Source organism: Lemur catta, chromosome 16, assembly GCF_020740605.2.
Source record: "Lemur catta isolate mLemCat1 chromosome 16, mLemCat1.pri, whole genome shotgun sequence".
NCBI lineage: Eukaryota > Metazoa > Chordata > Mammalia > Primates > Lemuridae > Lemur > Lemur catta.
In genome coordinates, this window is record NC_059143.1 from 3294695 (window position 1) to 3316271 (window position 21577).

The 21577-nt window shown below is 48.9% G+C and overlaps 1 protein-coding gene and 1 long non-coding RNA gene across 3 annotated transcripts in view; one reads left to right on the plus strand and one right to left on the minus strand.

Moving 5' to 3' along the window:
- LOC123621833 overlaps nucleotides 1-3917 on the minus strand; it is a 22396-nt gene extending 18479 nt beyond the window's left edge. For both annotated transcript variants that reach the window (XR_006729279.1, XR_006729278.1), the window contains exon 1: nucleotides 3809-3917. This is a non-coding gene — a long non-coding RNA (uncharacterized LOC123621833). The remainder of the gene's footprint in view (nucleotides 1-3808) is intronic.
- On the plus strand, nucleotides 3307-19383 carry TUBB6 (tubulin beta 6 class V). Its single transcript, XM_045527782.1, has 4 exons — nucleotides 3307-3525; nucleotides 3837-3945; nucleotides 5477-5587; nucleotides 17884-19383. Exons 1-4 carry the CDS (start codon nucleotides 3469-3471, stop codon nucleotides 18945-18947), a joined length of 1341 nt encoding a protein of 446 aa, XP_045383738.1. The 5' UTR covers nucleotides 3307-3468; the 3' UTR covers nucleotides 18948-19383.
- Nucleotides 19384-21577: the final 2194 nt, after the last annotated feature.

Sequence of the window (21577 nt, forward strand, 5' to 3'; positions counted from 1 at the left end):
AATGGTCTCATGTCACTCATTTGTGAAAATCTGGGGTTTTAGTTGAAAATAATGCCACTTATGGCCATCACCAGCCCATTTCAAGAGCTTGATTGGCCCCTCTGTATCCCCTCCTGCCGGGCTTCTCCCAGCACTTGGAGAGGATGGAACCCTCACACCTCCCGCCTCGCCTCGGTGCAGCACAGGTGTTTGTAAACACTGGTACTCAATCCTGGGGGGTAAGTCCAGAGTCCTTTCTACAGACATGGGGCTGCACCTGGAACAGAAGCCGCATTCTGAGGAGTAAGAGCTTGATGAACAGGAGAGGGCAAGACCAGGGGCTGGGAGATAGAGAGCAAGCACGTGGGAGGGCGTGGGGACCGAGGCTTGCCCTGAGCACCAAGGCCGTGGCCTGAGCAGAGCTCCATTGCCACCTTAGACCCAGGCAAGGGGCCCAGGTGAGCTCGAGGTGGGGAGTAGGGGGTATTTGAAAGTCAGGGATGGAGGCTGGAGGCCAGGCCCCCCTCTGCCATGCCCCGAAGCAATCGACAAGGAGCCTGAGCATCCTAAACTGGAACTTGGTTTTCAGATACCAAGGTGTATTTTTTTTTTTTTTGAGACAGAGTCTCACTCTGTCACCTGGGCTAGAGTGCCGTGGCATCAGCCTAGCTCACAGCAACCTCAAACTCCTGGGCTCAAGCGATCCTCCTGCCTCAGCCTCCCGAATAGCTGGGACTACAGGTATGCGCCACCATGCCTGGCTAATTTTTTCTATATATATTTTTAGTTGTCCAGATAATTTCTTTCTATTTTTAGTAGAGATGGGGTCTCGCTCTTGCTCAGGCTGCTCTCGAACTGCTGGCCTCGAGCAATCCGCCCGCCTTGGCCTCCCAGAGGGCTAGGATTACAGGCGTGAGCCACTGCGCCCAGCCAAGGTATATTTTTTGAGGTAGGAGGATAGAATGTGTCCTCTATGGCTTCGTGTAAACTTCACTTGTAACTTATATATGCAGACACATGGTCTTACTGACTTCCCTGTGTGTGTCCTCACTCCGGCCCCTCAATCTTAGGGGTGGGCCTCAGAGCTCCAGTGGAAGCCTCTCACCACACTTGCCAGCAAGGGGATGGTCTTGCTCTGAGCCTCAGTTTTCTTGTCTGCAAGAATCCCCATCTTGGAGGGTTGCTCTGATGATTTGGTAAGTTCTGTACGAAAGCATCTGGCATCCAGCCCTCCCCATCCTCTCTGGTTTCAGTGCGGATGGTAGGCTCAGGTGCTGGCCACAAGGGAGTGGCCTTCAGAAACCCCAGTAGGTCAGCTTGTCCCTTGTTGAAGCCAGGTGACGAGTTCCTGAAGCCACATGAACACCTACTTTCTGGCTTGATCAGACACCTTGACTCAAATCCTAGCTCAAGGTCTAGCATTGAAAAGGTGGCAATTTCAGCAAACCATTGATGCTCCTAATGTACACACTTTCCTTTAAGCTGCTTGGTGTCTGGATTTCCTGGGCAGTGAGAGAGCAAAGCTGCAGGAAGGGCTCTGCCAGGGACACACAGGTGCCCCTCACCAGTTGCCCGCACTAAACCCAGCCCGGGACAGACAGGTGAAGGTAGCATTTACTTGGAGTCAATAATTACACTGAGCAGTGGAAACACACAGCCTAAATAAGGGTGGTGAACACTCAGGAGAGGGTGTCTGGGTGATCACAGTCCCAAAGTCTGGAAACGGAGAGCAGGGGCTGGGCTGTGGCCTCCTCACCTGCTTCCCTGGGCATGTCTCTCTGTGGAGAGGTGTGGGGACCCACAGCAGGCAGAGGAGCACTGGGTGGAGGGGTGGGTGGGGCATAAGGGCTAAAAAAAAAATCCCTAAGTTTGGAAACATTTGCAAAACTCCAGAAGAAAAATGTTTTAATGTTCCCTGCCCGCTTCGAAACACACACACACACATTAGGACTTTCCCAAAGTTTTCATACAGCTAAAAAGAAACTGCTGGTGCCGGTTACAGAACATAGTTGCTTCCTCATCTGGGGGCACTTCCAGTGGCCTGGAGCGGTGCAGGAGGATGTCTCCACGTGCTCAGCTGAGGATGCTTCTTCAGCTGCAGGTGCCAGACAGTCGCAGGACTCCAGAGCCTGGGAGGCTCTCCCTGGCCCCCTAGGGTAACCCTTCCATCTTACAGATGAGCCCAGAGAATTTAAGGGAGTTAGCCCAGAGCTCACTGAATACAGAACCAGAATTAAAACCCAAGTCACCCTGACTCGCCATCAGTGGTCATTCCTTTCTGCCACACAAATTGGCCTGGAAGAGGGACTCTTGCTCCCCAAGGACACAATCCATGCCCAGAAAAAACCTTAACTTTCTCCTGTCGTGTATTAGGTATTTGCCCCAGGAGCCTGCGAGTGACAGGTGACTCAGAGAGCCCTAGGTGTACGGGAGGAGAGAGGGGGACAGTGAGCAGCCCCTGTGGCAGTGGAGGCCCAGAGTTAGGACTGGCCCACCGGAGGGGCTGACGGGCTCGGCTCCCAGAAGGGGGTGTCCAATACACGTCAGGGAGGGAGGGCTGGGGTTCAGAGCGGGGTCAAGGCTAGCGAGGGACCTGGGAGCCATCTCAGAGAAATACGGACTCCTGCTTTGCGCAGCAGAATTGTGTCCAGCCCCGGGAGGGCACGGTGCATTCCGCAGGAGATCCTGCGTGTCTTTCGGTGGCCCCGACTGACGAGAGAGAAGACAGGCCCGCAGCCCCGCCTCGCGGAGAGCCAGCGCGGAGAGCACCGCACCCACCCAGACAAAGACCGTCCGCGCCGGCCCCCGCCCCGCACCCCGCGCGGAGTGAGGACCGAGGGGCCGGCGGAGCCCAGCCCTGCGCCGCCCCCGGGGCCCAAGCCCTTCCCGCGCTGTCTCGGACCGGCGGCCGCGTGGCCCACTGCGCGGGGTTGCACGCTGTCGGAGCCACCCCGCAGCCACCAGAGCTCAGCCCCGTCGGGCTGGACGGCGCCTGCATCTCCGGACCCGGGGGATGGGGGGCGAGGACCTCAGGACGCGGGCCTGGGCTTAAGTCGCCCGGGGTCGGAGACACCCCGGAGCGCTCCAACGCCGACCCAAGCCCGCTGGGCCGGCCCTGCGGCCCCGACTCTGGGGCCGGGGCTCGAGCGTCCCTCGGCTGGGGCAGCGACAGGGGCGGCCAAGTGGGGGGCGGGGGAGCGTGTCCTCCCCGCGCCTCCCACCTGCAGTCCCCGCCGTCCCGCCCCGCCCCCGCTCCTTTCCCGGCTGTCCCGGGGTAGGGTCCCCGGCGGCGCGGTCCTCTCTCCCTCCGGCGGGCGGCGGGGGCGGCGCCGGCGGGCGGGGCGCGGCGGGGCGCGGCCGGCAGCCATTGGCCGGCGCGGGGGCGGCGCGGGGCGGAGGCGGCCGGGTCCAGTGCCCCGGAGCGCCGCGGGCCCGCAGTCGCCGCCGCCGTCCCGAGAGCCAGTGCCCGAGCGCAGAGCCGCGCGCGCCATGAGGGAGATCGTGCACATCCAGGCGGGCCAGTGCGGGAACCAGATCGGCACCAAGGTGGGCGGCGCGGGCCTGGGCTTCCCGCGGGTGGGCGGCGCGGGCCCGGGCTCTGCCCGCACCACCTCCGCCGGGGCGCGCACCCGCTGGGCGCCCCGCGGACCTCGGGGCCCAGGCCGGCCCCGCGCGGGCCCGGGGAGGGCGCGCCCGGGACCCGCCGCCCTCGTTCCCCACCCCCACGCCCACCGGGAGCAGCCGCGGGCGGCTCGGGCGCTCCTGGAATTCGGCCCCGCCCGGCCGGCCGGGGGAACGCGTGGGGGGCCCCCCGGGCTCGGGTTCTCACCTTCTGTCCCCCTCCTCGCTTGCCCAAGTTTTGGGAAGTGATCAGCGACGAACATGGCATCGACCCTGCCGGAGGCTACGTGGGTGACTCGGCGCTGCAACTGGAGAGAATCAACGTCTACTACAATGAGTCATCCTGTGAGTAGCGCGGCCGCCCCCGCCCGTCCAGGTCGCGACCCGCGTGGGCGCCCGGCGCCGCCTCCCCCACCCCGCCGGGCCGGCCACTCCCTCGCGCCCCGGGCGGGAAGGCCGCGGCCAGTTTGTTCAAACAGCTGGATCGGGCGGGTCCGAGCGCTGGAACAAGACCGCTCGTGCCTGAGGTTCGATCAGCTTCCTGGGTCGGTCCTGACCCAGGACCATGCTTAAGAATGGGGCGAAACACTGAATAGAATAAATTAGAGTGTTTCTCAGGAGTCCTTGAGAAAAACAAAGATTTTTTTCAGTTAAAATATATCTGTTATTGGGGATTCTTGGCTAAAAATGTGAAAAAACATTCTCTTAAATGACTTTCTAGTCCTTCCCAGACCTCCAAAAAGACCCTACACTCACTAAAAGCTGAAACTACAGACAATTCTGCTTAACTAGTGGAGGAGTTTACTAAAAATTCCCAGCCGTGGTTTATTCAAGTCTGGGGATAACATGGCTCCTGTCCGGGGTATCTGCATATATTGTGACCACATGTGCACATTACTTCAGCGGTTTTTATTATGACAGTGCTGCATGCCCTTCACACAACAACAAGAAACTAACACTGAAAGTACACCCGGCAAATGGCAGGTGCTACCCTGGCACAGGCACGGGACCTGTGTCCGCAGAGAGACTCTCCTTAGTCACTTGTTGGAGTCATTTCCTACTTGTCCACACAAGAGCTGGGAAGAGCAGAATTCATGAATCACTGTGTTTTATTCGTTTAAGCAGCAATGACAAAAGGTCTGCAACGCTAGGCCATAGAAGATGAAATATATGGATGGCACTGAGGAAAATTTCAGTATGCATTGCACTTCCTGTTAACCCCTCTGCCCGGCTTGGTTACATCCTTTCTCGGATCTGAGTGTGTGCATAGCAGGACAGGAGTTGCAGAGCAGTTCCTGTCTGGAATCGTGTGAACCCCATCCTCATCGGGAACAATTTCCTGCCCAACTGTAATGGAAGTGCTTACAAGTGGAAATGCCACACAGGAGCACTCTTGCTCATAAATAAAGGAGCAGCTCTGGGGAAATAGAACCAGTGGGACAGCAGCTGTACCCAGGTTCAGACTGCAGCTTGGGCCTATGTGCATGTGTGCGTGGGGGAGGTGTCAAAAGCAGAGAATGTCATGGCAACCTGGCAATTTGCTATAACAAATAGTTTATTTCCATGGAGCTAAAAAAGTAAAACTTCCCAACAGGAAAGAGGTGTCAGGGTGAATGGGAAAATACAGCAGGCAGGAAGTCAGGAGCCCTGACTTCTCATAGCGCCGCTTCCTGGAAACTCCTCTGTCCTCATGCCCAGCTGCTTCCTTGTCCCAGAGTTAAGTTTCTGTGATTCTGAGAAAGTCATGGTCCCCCCTCTGAAAAGACCCCAATTCATCCATTCCAGGCAGCTCTAGCTGGTGGGACTTGCTAGAGGCAAGTTGATTACTCTAGAAACTTGACATTTACTCTTGTTTGTGGGCTTTTTTCTCCTCCAGCTCAGAAATACGTGCCCAGGGCTGCCCTGGTGGACCTGGAGCCCGGCACCATGGACAGTGTGCGGTCCGGGCCTTTCGGACAGCTCTTCCGGCCTGACAATTTCATCTTCGGTAGGTTCCAGCTTTCCTATTTCTTCTTTAAAAAGAAAATCAAATGAGTTTATGTATAAGATTAGAAACATCATATAGCATGGAAAACTTTTGAATGGAAATCAGCAGTCCCCAGCCTGTGCCTCCACCGCAGCTGGGCCCATCACAGGAAGTGGTTTTTTTAAGTCTTGACTTTTTCTTCAGGGAAGTAACCTCCACATCTGTACATGAGATTCTTATACTAACAGTTCTTGATTGAAAAACAAACACAAGAAACAATTGTAGACATTAACTTCTTTCTCCCTCTCATTATGAAGTTATTTCACCATTTGTTTTGGTTCCTACATTGGTCATTTTTTAACTTCAATGTGTTTATACCTATATATTTTTTAAATTTATTTTTAGAGACAGGGTCTCACTCTGTTGCCCAGGCTGGAGTGCAGTGGCACTATCATAGTTTACTGCAGTCTTGAACTTCCTGGGCTCAAGTGATCCTCCTGCCTCAGCCTCCCAAGCAGGTGGGACTACAGCCATGCACAACCATGCCCGGCTATACCTGTATTTCTTTTTCTGTCATCTATGGACAGTTGCACTGTCTTCTTTATAAAGGCCAGCACCATCTGAGTTTTGTTTTATCAGATTTGGGTAAATCCTTTTTTCTTCCCTACCTCCACCTAAAAAGTAATGGTGGAACCTATCTATCTGCAGACTCCTAAAGAAAATCATAAAATTAGGTGATGTGGTATTATTAGTGTTACCAGGTAGAGCTTCCAGTCTGTGTCAGATTGGATGTTTCTCATTTCTCATCTGAAATGTGAGATACCACATTTCAATTTTACATTATTTTTCAAAAATTACCACTTAACTATTGAGTAAGAAAGAGGGAAAAATTATTACTTATCAACAGAAATGCCTCAATCAGTCAACAAACATGTTTCCAGCACCCATGAAAGGTAGAGTGTCTTTCAAGGAAATGTGAAAATTATCAGGCTGATTGCTGGCTGACAAAAGCAATAGGAATCAAATACATCATCACACATCTACATTCCAACCCCTTCCTCAAAAGTCACCAAGTAGAGATAGTTTAATTGAGGATAATAGACAATCCTGTTATTTAAACCATTCCAGGGAAAAAATGATGGAAAATTTTCCAACATTTCCTATGAGCTTAGGTAGCTTCTACTAGAACATACAAGTGAAAGCTTACTTAAAATATAGATGCATAAATAGAAAATAAAATATAAATATATAAATTTATATGTTTAAAATATACTTATATATTATAAATATATTTATATGTATTATATAAATATATAAGTGAAAGATATAAAATATATAAGTGAAAGCTTACTTAAAATATAGATGCATAAATCTAAAATAAAATATAAATATAGAAAATATAAAATAAATAAAATAAAATATTTAGAACATCAAATGTAGTTGTGTTTTTTAAATATAGCACATTATGACCAGGTAAAACTGAGAGGCACATAATGTAATGGTTAAGAGTCTGGCTGTGCTGCCACACTCCTTGGGTTTGAGTCCTGGCCCTTCCACTCACTGTGTGACCCTGCTTGGACTTGCTATTTAACTTATTTGTGATTTAATTTCCTCATCTATAAGTAGGACTGTCTACCTCTTGGTGAGATGTAAGGGTTATACAAATAAGTATTTGGAATATCTAATATACAATAAGTGCTTGGCAAATATTAGCACCATCCTGGGGAATGCAAGGATGGTTTGACATTAAGAAGTATGCTAACTGAGTAAGGCAGACAACATTCTAATAAATGCCAAAAAACAAAATTTGTAAAATTTGGTATGTATCCCTGATTTCTGGAGGACAAAAACAGTTCCATGTAAGCAGGAAATAGAAAGAAACTTCTTTTATTTACAGATTAGCTACCAGAAACCCATAGCAACATCATATGCTTGGTGAAACATTAGAATTATTCCCCAAAAAATTAGGTACAAGAAAAAAATGTCTATTGTCTCTACTGTTATTTCATGTTCTGAAGGCTTTAGCCAGTGCACAAACACCAGAGAAAGCAAAGAGATACAAATCATGTGAAGGAACAACAAGATTGTTGTTAATAGAGGGAATGAGGCCGGGCGCGGTGGCTCACGCCTGTAATCCTAGCCCTCTGGGAGGCCGAGGCGGGTGGATCGCTCAAGGTCAGGAGTTCGAGACCAGCCTGAGTGAGACCCCATCTCTACTAAAAATAGAAAGAAATTATCTGGCCAACTAAAAATATATATAGAAAAAAAAATGAGCCAGGCATGGTGGTGCGTGCCTGTAGTCCCTGCTACACGGGAGGCTGAGGCAGTAGGATCGCTTGAGCCCAGGAGTTTGAGGTTGCTGTGAGCTAGGCTAACGCCACGGCACTCACTCTAGCCCGGGCAACAAAGTGAGACTCTGTCTCAAAAAAAAAAAAAAAATAGAGGGAATGAGGCCGGGCGCGGTGGCTCACGCCTGTAATCCTAGCACTCTGGGAGGCCGAAGCAGGAAGATTGCTTGAGCTCAGGAGTTCAAGACCAGCCTGAGCAAGAGTGAGACCCCATCTCTACTAAAAATAGAAAGAAATTAGCCAAACAACTAAAAATAGAACAAATTAGCAGGGCATGGTGGTGCGTGCCTGTAGTCCCAGCTACCCGGGAGACTGAGGCAGGAGGATTGCTTGAGCCCAGGAGTTTGAGGTTGCTGTGAGCTAGGCTGACGACACGGCACTCTAGCCCAGGCAAGAGAGTAAGACTCTGTCTCAAAAAAAAAAAATAGAGGGAATGATTGTCTTGGAGTTTCCAGATAGGGTATCACCTGAAAAATGATAGTGCTTATAGGATTTCAGTAAGGCAGCCAGACACAGATTAAAATATTCAGAAATTAATAGTTTTGCTATAGGGTGACCAATCATTCTAATTTGCCTGGAACTAGGGGGAGCATTCCCCAGGATATTGGACTTGGAGTGCTAAAACTGGCAAAGTCCCAGGCAAACTAGGACAAATGAATCACCCTAAAAGCAATAATCAATTATAAAGTATATTGGGAAAAATATCCTATTCCCACTAGGAATACAAGCTATAAATACTTAGGGACAAAATTTACTAGTGACTAGGGGTGGGAAGCAGTTAATATTTTTCTCCCACCACATTGGCCAGTATTTAATAAACTGCTAAGAGCTAGTATTGGTGAAGGTGTTTGGGAAAATAAAAGTTTTATATACATTGTTTGGAGAACAATTTAGTAGATTGAGCAAATCACGAATTTTGACCAAGAGTTTTGGTTCAAGGAGTCCGTCCTGCAGAAATGCATGCACACAGAAATTGCAGCTTGGCCTCCAAAAGAGCCACACTCATTTGCATGCCCTCCACGAGGTCCTGACCACCAGATGGTATCAGTCTTTTTCAATTCAGAGGGACTGTGCTTCAGCACCTTGTGATAAAGACTTGACTTGGATAACGTGAATGTTTTGTATCCTGAGGAGAGAAGAGGATGACCCCTGCTTTGTACAGATCAGCACTGAATAGCTCACTTACTGAGTGGATGTAGACTCTCAGCAGCCTCAGCGTCTTCCTGGGCATTGGCACGTAGCCGGCAGCAGTTACCTTCTCCCAGCGCCTTCAGCTTTACGGCCTATGAAATGCAGGCCCCCAAGCATCTTGGGGTCACAGACCTCTGTAACTCTGTTTCCCCCACCTGCCTGTAGAATGCTGCTCAGGCTCTTCCCTGCAGGGTTCAGTGGGTTTCTGGTGAGACTCTGAGAGGCTAGCTAAGGTTTCCTGAATCTGAATTATAGTTGACTGAGTCTACCTTAGTCTCAGTAAACTTTACCAAAGTTAATATATTTCAAATTAATACATTTTTTTAAAGTATACTTCTTTTTTGATAGGCAATATGTACACACGGTGCACAGTTCAAAGGGCTGTCCAGTAACAAGGTCATTGCCCTCCTCACTCCCCTGGTTCCTTCCCAGGAGGCCACGTGCCGTTTGCCAGTTTTGTGGGTGTCCTTCCTGAGACGTGTGTACATTACAAACAGATTTGTGAATTTTTATATGTAAAAAAGATTTTAAAATTTTCTTTATGTAAAAACATACCTTTCCTCCTTCGAAGAAGGGTATGAAACAACATATATTAATAGTAAGACAGGCATACATGTGGCAGTTTAAAACACAAAGTCAGCTGTGAGTGTTAACTCTGTTGTGGCTGAGAATTGATTTTAACTCTGTCTGGGTTTCTGGCAACTAAACCCAAAAAAGGAAGCACAGCAGGTGACATGGTTGTCATTGTCTCACTAATAGGGAATATGTTGTTCTTTTAAAAAGGGAGATCCCGGCTGGGCATGGTGGCTCTCGCCTGTAATCCTAGCACTCTGGGAGGCCGAGGCGGGAGGATCCTTTGAGCTCATGAGTTTGAGACCAGCCTGAGCAAGAGCAAGACCCCGTCTCTACTAAAAAAATAGAAAGAAATTAGCTGGACAACTAAAAATATATATAGAAAAAATTAGCCCAGCATGGTGGCACATGCCTGTAGTCCCAGCTACTCAGGAGGCTGAGGCAGGAGGATCGCTTGAGCCCAGGAGTTTGAGGTTGCTGTGAGCTAGGCTGACGCCACGGCACTCTAGCCTGGGCAACAGAGTGAGACTCTGTCTCAAAAAAAAAAAAAGGGGGTGGGCGGAGATCCCCCTCCATTTTAAATGTATTGTGTTTATTTTTAATTTTTACTTTGCTTTTTTTCAGCAAAAACTGATATGACCACATTATTAAGAAATTAAAAACTAGAGGTAAAAAAGTGATTCGATAATGCTCTTGTTACTGTAACCGTTGTCAGCACTGAGGTATAGTTTCACCTTTGCTTCTTCGGCTGATTTTCATTAGTTGTAATTGCTATATCATTTTGTATCTTTTTTCCACTGAACCATATCATAAGCCATATTCCGTGTTAATATGTAGTTTCTAAAATCTATAACTTTTAATAATTATATAATGTATAATTAATTTAACTTTATAAGGGCCAGTAATCACGAAGTAGTTTCTTTCCAGTTTTTTCTCTTATAAAGATTATTGTAATGAATTTATGTGAACTAAGGTTTCTGACTCTGATTTCATAAGAGTCTCAAAAGTAAAATTCCTGGGTCAAAGAGTGAGCAGACTTACGCCCTTTATACTTGTTTTGCCGTAGCCCTTGCAGTCGGATTACTGCCTCTAGCAGTGCAGTTTTTGCGATGCTTTTGCCTGGAATTAAGCTTTTAAAGAAATGTAGCAACTGAATGCTTCTTCTATGACAGATTAGGTGCTTAAGCACTGCTTTACAGGAAATGTAAAAACAATTCTGAATTTGGCCATTCTGTGTATAAATTGTCAGTGTAAAAAGAGAAACTGCACACACATAACCCAGCACTCACACATACAGAAACTTGAAGACCCCACTTGGTAAACACTGTTCCCCCAGGAAAGGGGGGTTAGCTGAAACACACACACACACACACCCCTTATTACTTTTTGAAAGAAAATAGGGAAAAATTATTCAATTCTACATTGTTTAAGATGTTCAAACTCAAACTTGTTACATTAGGCTTCATGTAACATGGGGATGTCTTACTTCTTAAAATGGGTGGTAAGTATGTTGATAATTCATTATTTTTCATATCCTTTTGCATACCTTAAATTTGTCATAAGAAAAATGGCAGGTGTCTTACAGGTGTGGTCACGGAAGGGCCATGACACTGCCTCCAGCGTTCGTGGGGAAGCTTTACAGGAGGCTGTGGCTGTGCCGCCTGGCTTAGCGTCCACTGTGTCCTCGGCCTGGCCAGAGCTCAGGGCCTCACCCAGCCCGGATAGGTGCACAGAGGCAGCCTCTCTCAACAGCTGAGGCTGCTGGCACAAAGCAGCCACAGCTCTGAGCGGCTGGGACCCTGGCAGGGTTTCAGAGAGAATCAAAGCCATGAACTGGTCTTTATGAAATTCGATCATCACAAATTATTGAAGTTGTGAGAAGCTAGTTTCTCATAGCAGCAGCTTCAGCAATTGTGGAAGTTTTCTTTGGTTTAATTTATTTGAACTGAAAATTGGGAGAGGGTAAGGTCTTTCTAGCTATCCATAAATGGGATCAAAAAGATTGAGAGCAAATTAGGTCGGACCTGTGCTGCCCATTTAGTGATCTAATTGTCCCTGTAAGCCTTCAAAAATGTTAGAAATGACATTTGGCACTTAAGCTGTCTCCAGAATTGCCTCTTGCATCTTTGCTTGTCAGACATGCATCTCTCTCTATATATATATTTTTGGAGACAAGGTCTCACTCTGTTTCCCAGGCTGGTCTCAAACTCCTGGCCTCAAGCCATTCTCCTGCCTCGGTCTCCCAAAGTGCTGGGATTACAGGTGTGAGCTACTGTGCCTGGCCCATCCCTATTTTTGATTCAGAATATTTTAAATTTTTAACAGGTTGTACTTACGTGAAATATATTTAATTGCAATTTTAACAAATTGACACTTTTTAGTTAAGAATTTTGCATCGTTTAAATGAATATGCTTATTTTGTTATGGAGAATGGAGAAGTATCCAGAATGTATAAACATACTGCATTGTTTGGCTACACAGTTGCAGTAAAGGAGGCAGAACTGTCTATGGAGTGCGGTCGCACCTGTTAGATTGTTAGAGAGTTTTTTTTTTTTTGAGACAGAGTCTCGCTTTGTTGCCCGGGCTAGAGTGAGTGCCATGGTGTCAGCCTAGCTCACAGCAACCTCAGACTCCTGGGCTCAAGCGATCCTACTGCCTCAGCCTCCCGAGTAGCTGGGACTACAGGCATGCGCCACCATGCCCGGCTCATTTTTTTCTATATAGATTTTTAGCTGTCCAAATCATTTCTTTCTATTTTTAGTAGACACGAGGTCTCGCTCTTGCTCAGGCTGGTCCCGAACTCCTGGCCTCGAGCGATCCTCCCGCCTCGGCTTCCCAGAGTGCTAGGATTACAGGCGTGAGCCACCGTGCCCGGCCTGTTGGAGAGTTTTGTGGGGAAAAAATGAAGCGCCAGGAAGGTCAACTTTCTTTAAAGCTCTTTCTGTATTTGTAACTTTTTCTTCCAGATTCGGGGCTAAAGAGGAGGCAGGGAGCACTTAGAGCCTTAACACTTACCCCCTCACCTAGTGGTGCTGAAGGGAAGCCAGAGAGGGCCTCTGAGGACGCCCTGGGGGCTGCTGCAGCCTGCAGCCTGCTGGCCGAAACGTTGCAGCCTCATGTTAACAATCTGGAGTCACTGATTAATGTCACAACGTATCATTGTAGATGTTCAACTCATGACACCCAAATATTTAACTGGGAACATTTGTTGCTATGAGACAGCAGCAAAATATTTTCAGAAGTCACCAGCTTCCTACTTTTGTCAAGAGCAGAGCAAACCTCGCAGCTAATCATGCTGTGAGAGCTGCGGGAGCCGCGTAGTCAAGTCGGCGTCTCTGCACCCTCGCAGCTCACACTGGTTGGGGTTCTGTGTCTGCCTAAAGCCACCTACTAGTTTCAGTTGGTTTCTGCTGCGTTCATGAAACAGTTCCTGGCCTCTGGACAGCAGCACTCGTGGTCTTTCCTTTTGTAAAGGGCAATAGTTATACATTGAGCTCTGAGGACAAGGAGAGCCCCCAGTACGAGACTAGCCCTGAGTTTGTTTTTTTTTTTTTTTTTTTTTTGAGACAGAGTCTCACTCTGTGGCTAGGGCTAGAGTGCCGTGGCGTCAGCCTAGCTCACAGCAACCTCAAACTCCTGGGCTCAAGCCATCCTCCTGCCTCAGCCTCCCGAGTAGCTGGGACTACAGGCATGCGCCACCATGCCCGGCTAATTTTTTCTATATATATATTTTTTAGCTGTCCAAATCATTTCTTTCTACTTTTAGTAGAGACGGGGTCTCACTCTTGCTCAGGCTGGTCTCAAACTCCTGACCTCGAGCGATCCTCCTGCCTCGGCCTCCCAGAGTGCTAGGATCACAGGCGTGAGCCACCGCGCCAGGCCTCCTGAGTTTGTTCTTCCCAATGCCTTTGTTGTAGTCTGGCCAGGCTGCTGCCTCCTGGATTGGGGGGGGCGGGGTGGGCAGAAGTGGGTGGGGGCTTAGAAGGGGCAATGACCATCTTCAAATCTAAGAGAAGGTGGACAGGCATATTTCACTGTGTGGCACCCACAGCTGGGCAGGAAGAAAGAAACTCTGTCTCATGAGAGATGACAGTCACGTCCTAGGCAATGTGTAGGGCTTATGAAAAACAGAACAAGGAAACGGCCACCTGAGAGGGCCGACGTGGCCAGTGCCCACGAGGTGTGCTGCAAGTGTGGAGCAGATGTGTGCCCAGCTCGGGGGCCTGCCATGCCCATGGCCTTGGTGCCTCGGACAAACCACATGGGACAAAGACAACAGGAGTGTCCGAGCTCACTTGTAACCCGGGCTAAGACGGAGCCGTGGGGAGCCCGAGGCTGCAGACACGGGCAGGCCCGCCGCGGTCAGCGTCAGATGGCTAGTTCTGCTCTCTGGAAACTTCAGTATTTAATATTTCAGTGTGTTTAATGTTTTCAAAGTTAAACTGCTTGCACATGCTTTTTGCAAACAATACACAAATATCGTGTATGGTATTGTGTATACAGTATAGGAAGGGAAACCGTCACCTGCTACTGACGGCCCCTGAGATTTTCTTCTCTAAGGGTGGAGATGGCGCGGTGCGTCCTGCTGGTTTTCTGTGTGCGCGGGCACGTATAGCGCTGGTGGTGTTTTTGGGAACTGAGATCGTGCTACACATGTTTTGCAGCTTTTTGAAAAGTTCATTATCCTAGACATCCTCCAAGACAGTCGCTGTAATTCCCTTGTGTGCCATATTTAATAATTCCCACTTACTAATGACATTTTAAAGAATTTCCTTAAAGGCATGTTTTCATATTTTAATTTTCCCTTGATTATCATAAAGTATGTCTTGGTTAAAATTTTATAAGCAATATATAATGTTGAAACTGAATTCCCCTGTGACTCCATCCTTCAGAGACAACCTGTTCTTAACTGCATTTTGAAATGTGTTAATAAAGTTAAAATTGTTTGCATTTTGTTAGCTGGCTAGGTAAAGCATTTCCATGGTACAAGAGTCAAAAGGGACAAAGGGCACAAGGGACAAATTTATCTCCTTCCCACCCGTGGGTGCTCACCTCCAGGCCTTCCCAGAGGGCACCACAGTGGGCCTCTCAGATGCGTTCTGTGCACAGCGGCAGACGCACGGACGGTAGCCCACCACGTCCACCATGTAGTGCGCTGGGGTTTTTTCCTCCCCTCAGCAGTGTAGTTTGAAAATCTTCCCACATCAGAACCAGCTTGCCTGGTGTCGCTGATGGCTGCTAGCACTCCTTCGCCCCAGGTGCCACTGTGGATTTAATCAGCCTTCTGTTAACAGATATTTGGGTTGTTTTGTTTTTTCTTTACTATTACAAACTGCCCCTCAGTAAACGTTTATATTTATGTCATTTTGCACATAAGTGAGTCTACTTAGAAAAACGTATGGAAGTATAATTGCTGGGACAGGACTGTGGGAGAGATTGCCCAGGCGTTCTCCCTAGAGACTCCTGCTCTCGGTACCTGCGGCAGCTCTGGTGTGTGGGGACCCCAAACCCTCACCAGCGCAGGTCCTGAGCTTCCCCATCTCTGCTGGTTTCATATGGGGAAAATAGAATCTCCTTGTTTTAATTTGCATTTCTCTCATGAGGAAGGCTGAGCATTATTTAAAATATTTAGGTATTTTGAATTTCCTGTGAACTATTTGTATCCTTTGCCCATTTTTCTAATGGCTGCTGTTTTCCTGATTGATTTGTAGCACTTTGCACATGTAAGAGACCACGCCCTGTATGTGATGCGAGTTGCCGATAGTTCAATACATTTTAAACTTAATGAAGAATCACAGGATTTGGGTTGTTTTTCTTGCTTTACAGACTTCCAGTGGACACACCCTGTGTTCAGCACGGATGAATGTTCACCCCAAGTGTAGGGCCGTTGTGGGGCGGAGCCTGCCGTGCAGCAGGGGACGGCGCTGCCAGCGGACTCAGGGGCAGCAGGCCCCGCCCCAGGACACGGGAGCCTTCAGCTACTAGTCAGACCCTAAGGGGACCAGGCAGCTCACTTACCTGATGGAACACGTGGCGGCTGTCAGAGGCAGTTTTGGTGGCTTCACTGCTTCATAGCTCAGTCCCTACCAGGGGTGTGCGAAGCGCAGGGATGGACCCGCCAGGCTGGGGCAGAGAAGCTGCTTTGCGGGTGGTGGTCGTGAATTGCTGCCGCCAGCCGTGTATATACTGAAGTCAGGTTGCTCACATTTTTGAAGTGGGGAGAGGTCTGTATAATGCAATGCAAGTTTTTATAATTTGAATAAGCTAAATCTGCCACCTAAAATTTAATGAAAATATATTTAAAACATTTCATTAAAAATTAAATAAATGGACAACGTTGTATTAGAATTAATATTTTAATTTTCCCAACTCATTCTAAGTATGTTAGGAATAAACAAATTGGTTTAAAGTGAAAGAATGAGAGTGCATTTAGTTAAGTCTTTTTATTTTTTATTTTCTTGAGATAAGGTCTTGCTCTCTCACGCAGGCTGGACTACAGTGGCACCGTCACAATCACAGCTCCCTGTAACCTCCACCTCCTGGGCTCAGTTGATCCTCTGGCCTCGGCCTCCTGAGTAGCTGGGACTATGGGCATACGCCACCATGCCTGGCTAATTTTTAAATTTTTTATAGAGACGGGGTCTTGTTTCTCATTATGTTGCTCAGGCTGGTCTCAAACTCCTGGGCTGGAGTGATCCTCCTGCCTCAGCCTCCCAAAGTGCTGGCAGTCAGTCTTGGTAAATAAAGCCTTTTTGGTGTACTTCCAGCAACGAGAAAAGAATGACTGATGTAAAATGAAGTGACATATTTTGCAAGTCAGTTTGTTTCCAATTTGGCTTTTCACAAAATTGAGTTGTTAGCTGACAGATGATTAAAAATATTTTTTTGATGATTACTACTTGATTTTTGGCATATAACTCTGAAGATCAAAGAACTGAATGACATTGTAGAAACTAATTCATTCTATGTACAAATATATGTAGACAACATTTCTCAGTAGACAGGTAAAAATGAAAAAGAGGAATAGAATTGACGCCAAGGCATGTCCTGTTCTGGCAGTATTGAATACTCACCCTTGGATAAATGAACTCATTGAAAAAATACATAACATTTTTTAACACCTTGTAATTGTAGGAGTTTAAAAACAATGATAAGAGTTTTGTCTTTAAAACCAATTTATACTGTTTCCAGAAATTAAATTTCTATTATATGCAACTGTTTGAATTTATGAAGAAAATTAGATGTCAGCTTAAAAATGAATGTTCACAGCAACAATGTGTGAAGGCCTTTGCATTACAGGAATTTTGCAGTGTCCAGAAAAGCAAAAACTAAAGTAAGCCCCGCCCACTCCTCTTGCCCCATTGTTTTAAAGTGCATCTATCTGTTCATTCACAGACCTGTATAATTGTTACAGCTTGGAAACAGTGCTTTCTCTAGTGATAGATCTTCAATTTTGTAATGAAACAACTGAAAAACAGGATTTTAAATTTAAGAGCCAATCTTTCAGATTAAAATTTTCTTCTGTAATGTAAGGTATGAATAAGCCTGGCAAAAATGCACCATTGCGCAGAAAGACATTAACTAGAAGGTCTCTCTCTAGTTACCTAAACTCTGAATAAAATACAGAAATCTTTCAGGCGTGTTAAGCTCCTTTCTAAAGCTCAACTGGAAAGAACTTCCGGGCAGGAATCAGTTTCTGTGCTGAGTATTTAATTACAGGAGCAGAATAAATAGCTGGTTCTCGGAACATTCTGCAACAGTAATTCTGGGTGATACATGAGGGGCTCCACTGACATGAAAAAGTATGATTCCTGAAAAGAAAATACTTGTAAACATGGTACAAAATTCAGAAAGCTCCAAGGAGTGGGGAAGGTAACTTATTTTTTAATGTATACCTTTTGTCCCCTTTGAATTTTACCATGCACACGAATTTACCTATTTAAGGGTAAGAATAGAACGGCCAGGTCAAAATGTATATACATCTTTAAAACTGGTAGGTGTTTGACTTGTCTAAAGAAGTTGTTCTAATCCATCTGCCACAGCAACGTTGGGGGTGCCTGTTTCCCTGGCCCCCCTGAGTTTGGCCAATGCTGCATTATCTAATGGTTTCAAACACGCCTTTTCCACCTGTAAGTATTGACAGTCGTGAGCAGTTCTTCCTGCACGGCCCTATTTAAACTGCGCGGGACTCTTGCTCTGTTGCAGGCCAGACGGGCGCAGGGAACAACTGGGCGAAGGGCCACTACACGGAGGGCGCGGAGCTGGTGGACGCGGTCCTGGACGTGGTGCGGAAGGAGTGCGAGCACTGCGACTGCCTGCAGGGCTTCCAGCTGACGCACTCGCTGGGCGGCGGCACGGGGTCCGGCATGGGCACCCTGCTCATCAGCAAGATCCGCGAGGAGTACCCCGACCGCATCATGAACACCTTCAGCGTCATGCCCTCGCCCAAGGTGTCGGACACGGTGGTGGAGCCCTACAACGCCACCCTGTCCGTGCACCAGCTGGTGGAGAACACGGACGAGACCTACTGCATCGACAACGAGGCGCTCTACGACATCTGCTTCCGCACCCTGAAGCTGACCACGCCCACCTACGGCGACCTCAACCACCTGGTGTCGGCCACCATGAGCGGGGTCACCACCTCGCTGCGCTTCCCGGGCCAGCTCAACGCCGACCTGCGCAAGCTGGCCGTGAACATGGTGCCCTTCCCGCGCCTGCACTTCTTCATGCCGGGCTTCGCGCCGCTGACCAGCCGCGGCAGCCAGCAGTACCGCGCGCTCACTGTGCCCGAGCTCACGCAGCAGATGTTCGACGCCAGGAACATGATGGCCGCCTGCGACCCGCGCCACGGCCGCTACCTGACCGTGGCCACCGTCTTCCGCGGCCCCATGTCCATGAAGGAGGTGGACGAGCAGATGCTGGCCATCCAGAACAAGAACAGCAGCTACTTCGTGGAGTGGATCCCCAACAACGTCAAGGTGGCCGTGTGCGACATCCCGCCGCGCGGCCTGAAGATGGCGGCCACCTTCATCGGCAACAGCACGGCCATCCAGGAGCTGTTCAAGCGCATCTCGGAGCAGTTCTCGGCCATGTTCCGGCGCAAGGCCTTCCTGCACTGGTTCACGGGCGAGGGCATGGACGAGATGGAGTTCACCGAGGCCGAGAGCAACATGAACGACCTGGTGTCCGAGTACCAGCAGTACCAGGACGCCACCGTCAACGACGGGGAGGAGGCTTTTGAGGATGACGAGGAGGAGATCAACGAATAGAGGAGCTTCGCTAGCTCAGACGCTGAAGTGCACATGTTCTTTCTCTAACCCTGGTGCATCTTCCCCTGATGGCCTCTGAATGGTGCACTGGTCCACAGGCGTGGGTCTAGGCCCCTCGCAAATGCAACGCAGTGGTATTAACAGTCATCTGGAATAAAGACAATACTTTAAAATAGTAGGAGTTCTAACCCATCAGAAGATCAGACTACACAGATTCTCTACTAGAGGACTTGAAAGAAATAACTAAGGGGCCATGCAAGGCTAAAGAAATCAGCCTCACCTTGCATTACGTGTTCAGTCACGTCTGAGAATTAGCAGGGAAGTTAGTCTTTTTCATCCTTTGTGATGGAACCTGAAGCTGTGCAGTGTTGCCTTATTTGAATATGCAATATGGAACTTTGAAACAATCAATTCATAATAAAATACTAAACTTGTCCCTTTGTCTCTTCCACCATGTGCTTATTTGACAGATAAGTTACTCTGCATAGTTACAGTGGCTGCTCTGGTCACTGGTCTCTCCCTGGGCTGAACAGCCCGCTCGCCTGCCCGCCCCCCATTGCTAAAGGAACAGAGGAAAGGGCTCTTCTTGAACTGGAGGCTTTAAGGAGGGCAGCCAAGATCTACCAGAGCTTGAAAGTAGCGAAAACACTAATGAAAGCCCTTCTTCCCCGTTTGCAGCCACCATTGAGTCCTTCCACAGAATCTTTCATCTGGCCGAGTCAGGCCCTGGGCTGGGGGCACCCAGCCTTCTTGCCAGAGGAGCCACAGGACATGCAGTTCAGCCTTTCTGGCAAAGCCAGGGGTGCCGGCAGTGGAGGGTGGAAAGGCCTTTTCTGTTGTAAGCCACCACTTGGTTTCTACAGGCCACAGCTTCTGCGGAAGGTCTTTCAAAGTCAAACTCTGCAGGGCACGACTAGGTTAGCTTTGCTAGTAATTGGTGTAAACGCTGCTGTTCACCAGTACTTCTGGTTTACTTCTGTGAACATGTGACTTTGCTCCAGCCCCAAGAACAAGTGTGGCATGTCACCTCCAGGTGGTAGTGTTGCATGCTAGTGCCCACCTCCTGCTCTGCTTCCCTCGAGGGCAGCCCCCAGATCTTCCACATCCTGAGTAACCGTGCTGAGCAGGGCCCCTCTGACCTGTGTAGGACGGGGACCAAGAGACCAGCGACCTTTGTTGTCTGGAGCTACTGAGGGTTAGGGTTACCCACAGCGCGACCAACTGGCCATGCTCTGCGACCCCCAGCCTTACATTCCGTAACTATTTATTTTATATAAAGCCTCAGCCTTCAGCAGATGCAAAATTCACCACTAAACACAGTGCCTTGAGGTGAACACAGATGTCATTTTGCAGAAATCTATTTTGTGAGACTAGAGTAAAAATAAATCTGTCCAGCTCACCATCCTCATCTACCCTGGAAATAAGCTTGGTTTGACTTTGGAGGAGAGAACAGGCTCTACCTGGCCCCTCCTTGTACAGACCGGCCACCTGGGCAGGGCTGAGGGGCTGAGACCACACTGGCGCAGTCTAAAGCTTACCTCATGAGCAACAGGGGAGGTGGGTGCCATCTGTCCCGCGGGCAGCTTGTCACTTACCCTGTTGAATCAAGCCTGCCCTGTGGTGGCCCCTCCCTCAGCCCCAGGGGGCCTCACACCCAAGGCCACCAGGACGCAGGCCGGGGCACCTCCTGCCACGGTGAGCGAGCGAGGGCTAGAGAGCATCTCCTACCGCCTGCTGCCTGTGGGAAAAGGCCGCTAAAAACCCTACGACTGGGTCTTGCAGTCTGGAACCAAATGTTCACGGAGCTGCCTCCTGCAAGCGTCCTGTGAGGAAAGGAGGTGGTCAGTGTGTCACTCTGGGTCACTGGGCACAAGGGAGATGTGGGTGGAGGGTGGAACTGAGGCGGTGCCCGTCCATCCTCCTGCAACGTGCCATCTGTGGAGTCCCAACAGCTGCTTCTGTGGCTGCCCTGGCGCGGGCAGGTGCCTCGGGCCTGCGGAAGGGTGGCCACGGGATAGGGGCGTGCGGCTCAGGCGCCTCCAGGGATGCCACCAGATTCTGTCTTAAATCTGCAGTCACCGATCCCATAACATCAACAATCCCATAACATCAACAATACACAAGGCAAGCTGGAATAACATTAGAGGAGGCTGCTCAAAAAGTAAATATTCAAAAATGCAAAAATGCCTGGTACTTCCATGTCCAAATGTAATAACTGTTGAAGACTCAGCAAATCTCTTAAGGATGTTGATTTGGTTTGCCACATTGCAGGCTCTGGCTTTTCTGGAACCACATGCACAGTAACTCCTTTCTCACAGAGAATGGGACAGTTTACCACTCAGACCACTCCTGAGACCTCGCAGGAGGTCCAGAGCCCAGGGGAGTCCCTAGCTTAGAACCACTGTCCCTTCTTTGAGATCCAGGTGATGCAGCACAGCCTGCCAGGCCCACTAGGTTATGCATTGACTTCTAGAGCCAGGAGGTGTGACCAACATCTGGTCCCAACCGGCCTCATGAGGACCTGAACTGATGTGGTCACCATGGAATCTCCTGATGACTCTCAGGACCAACATACTTTCTGTCCACAGCTCAGCACGTCACCGCAGGACATACAAACCTATGCCAACCCT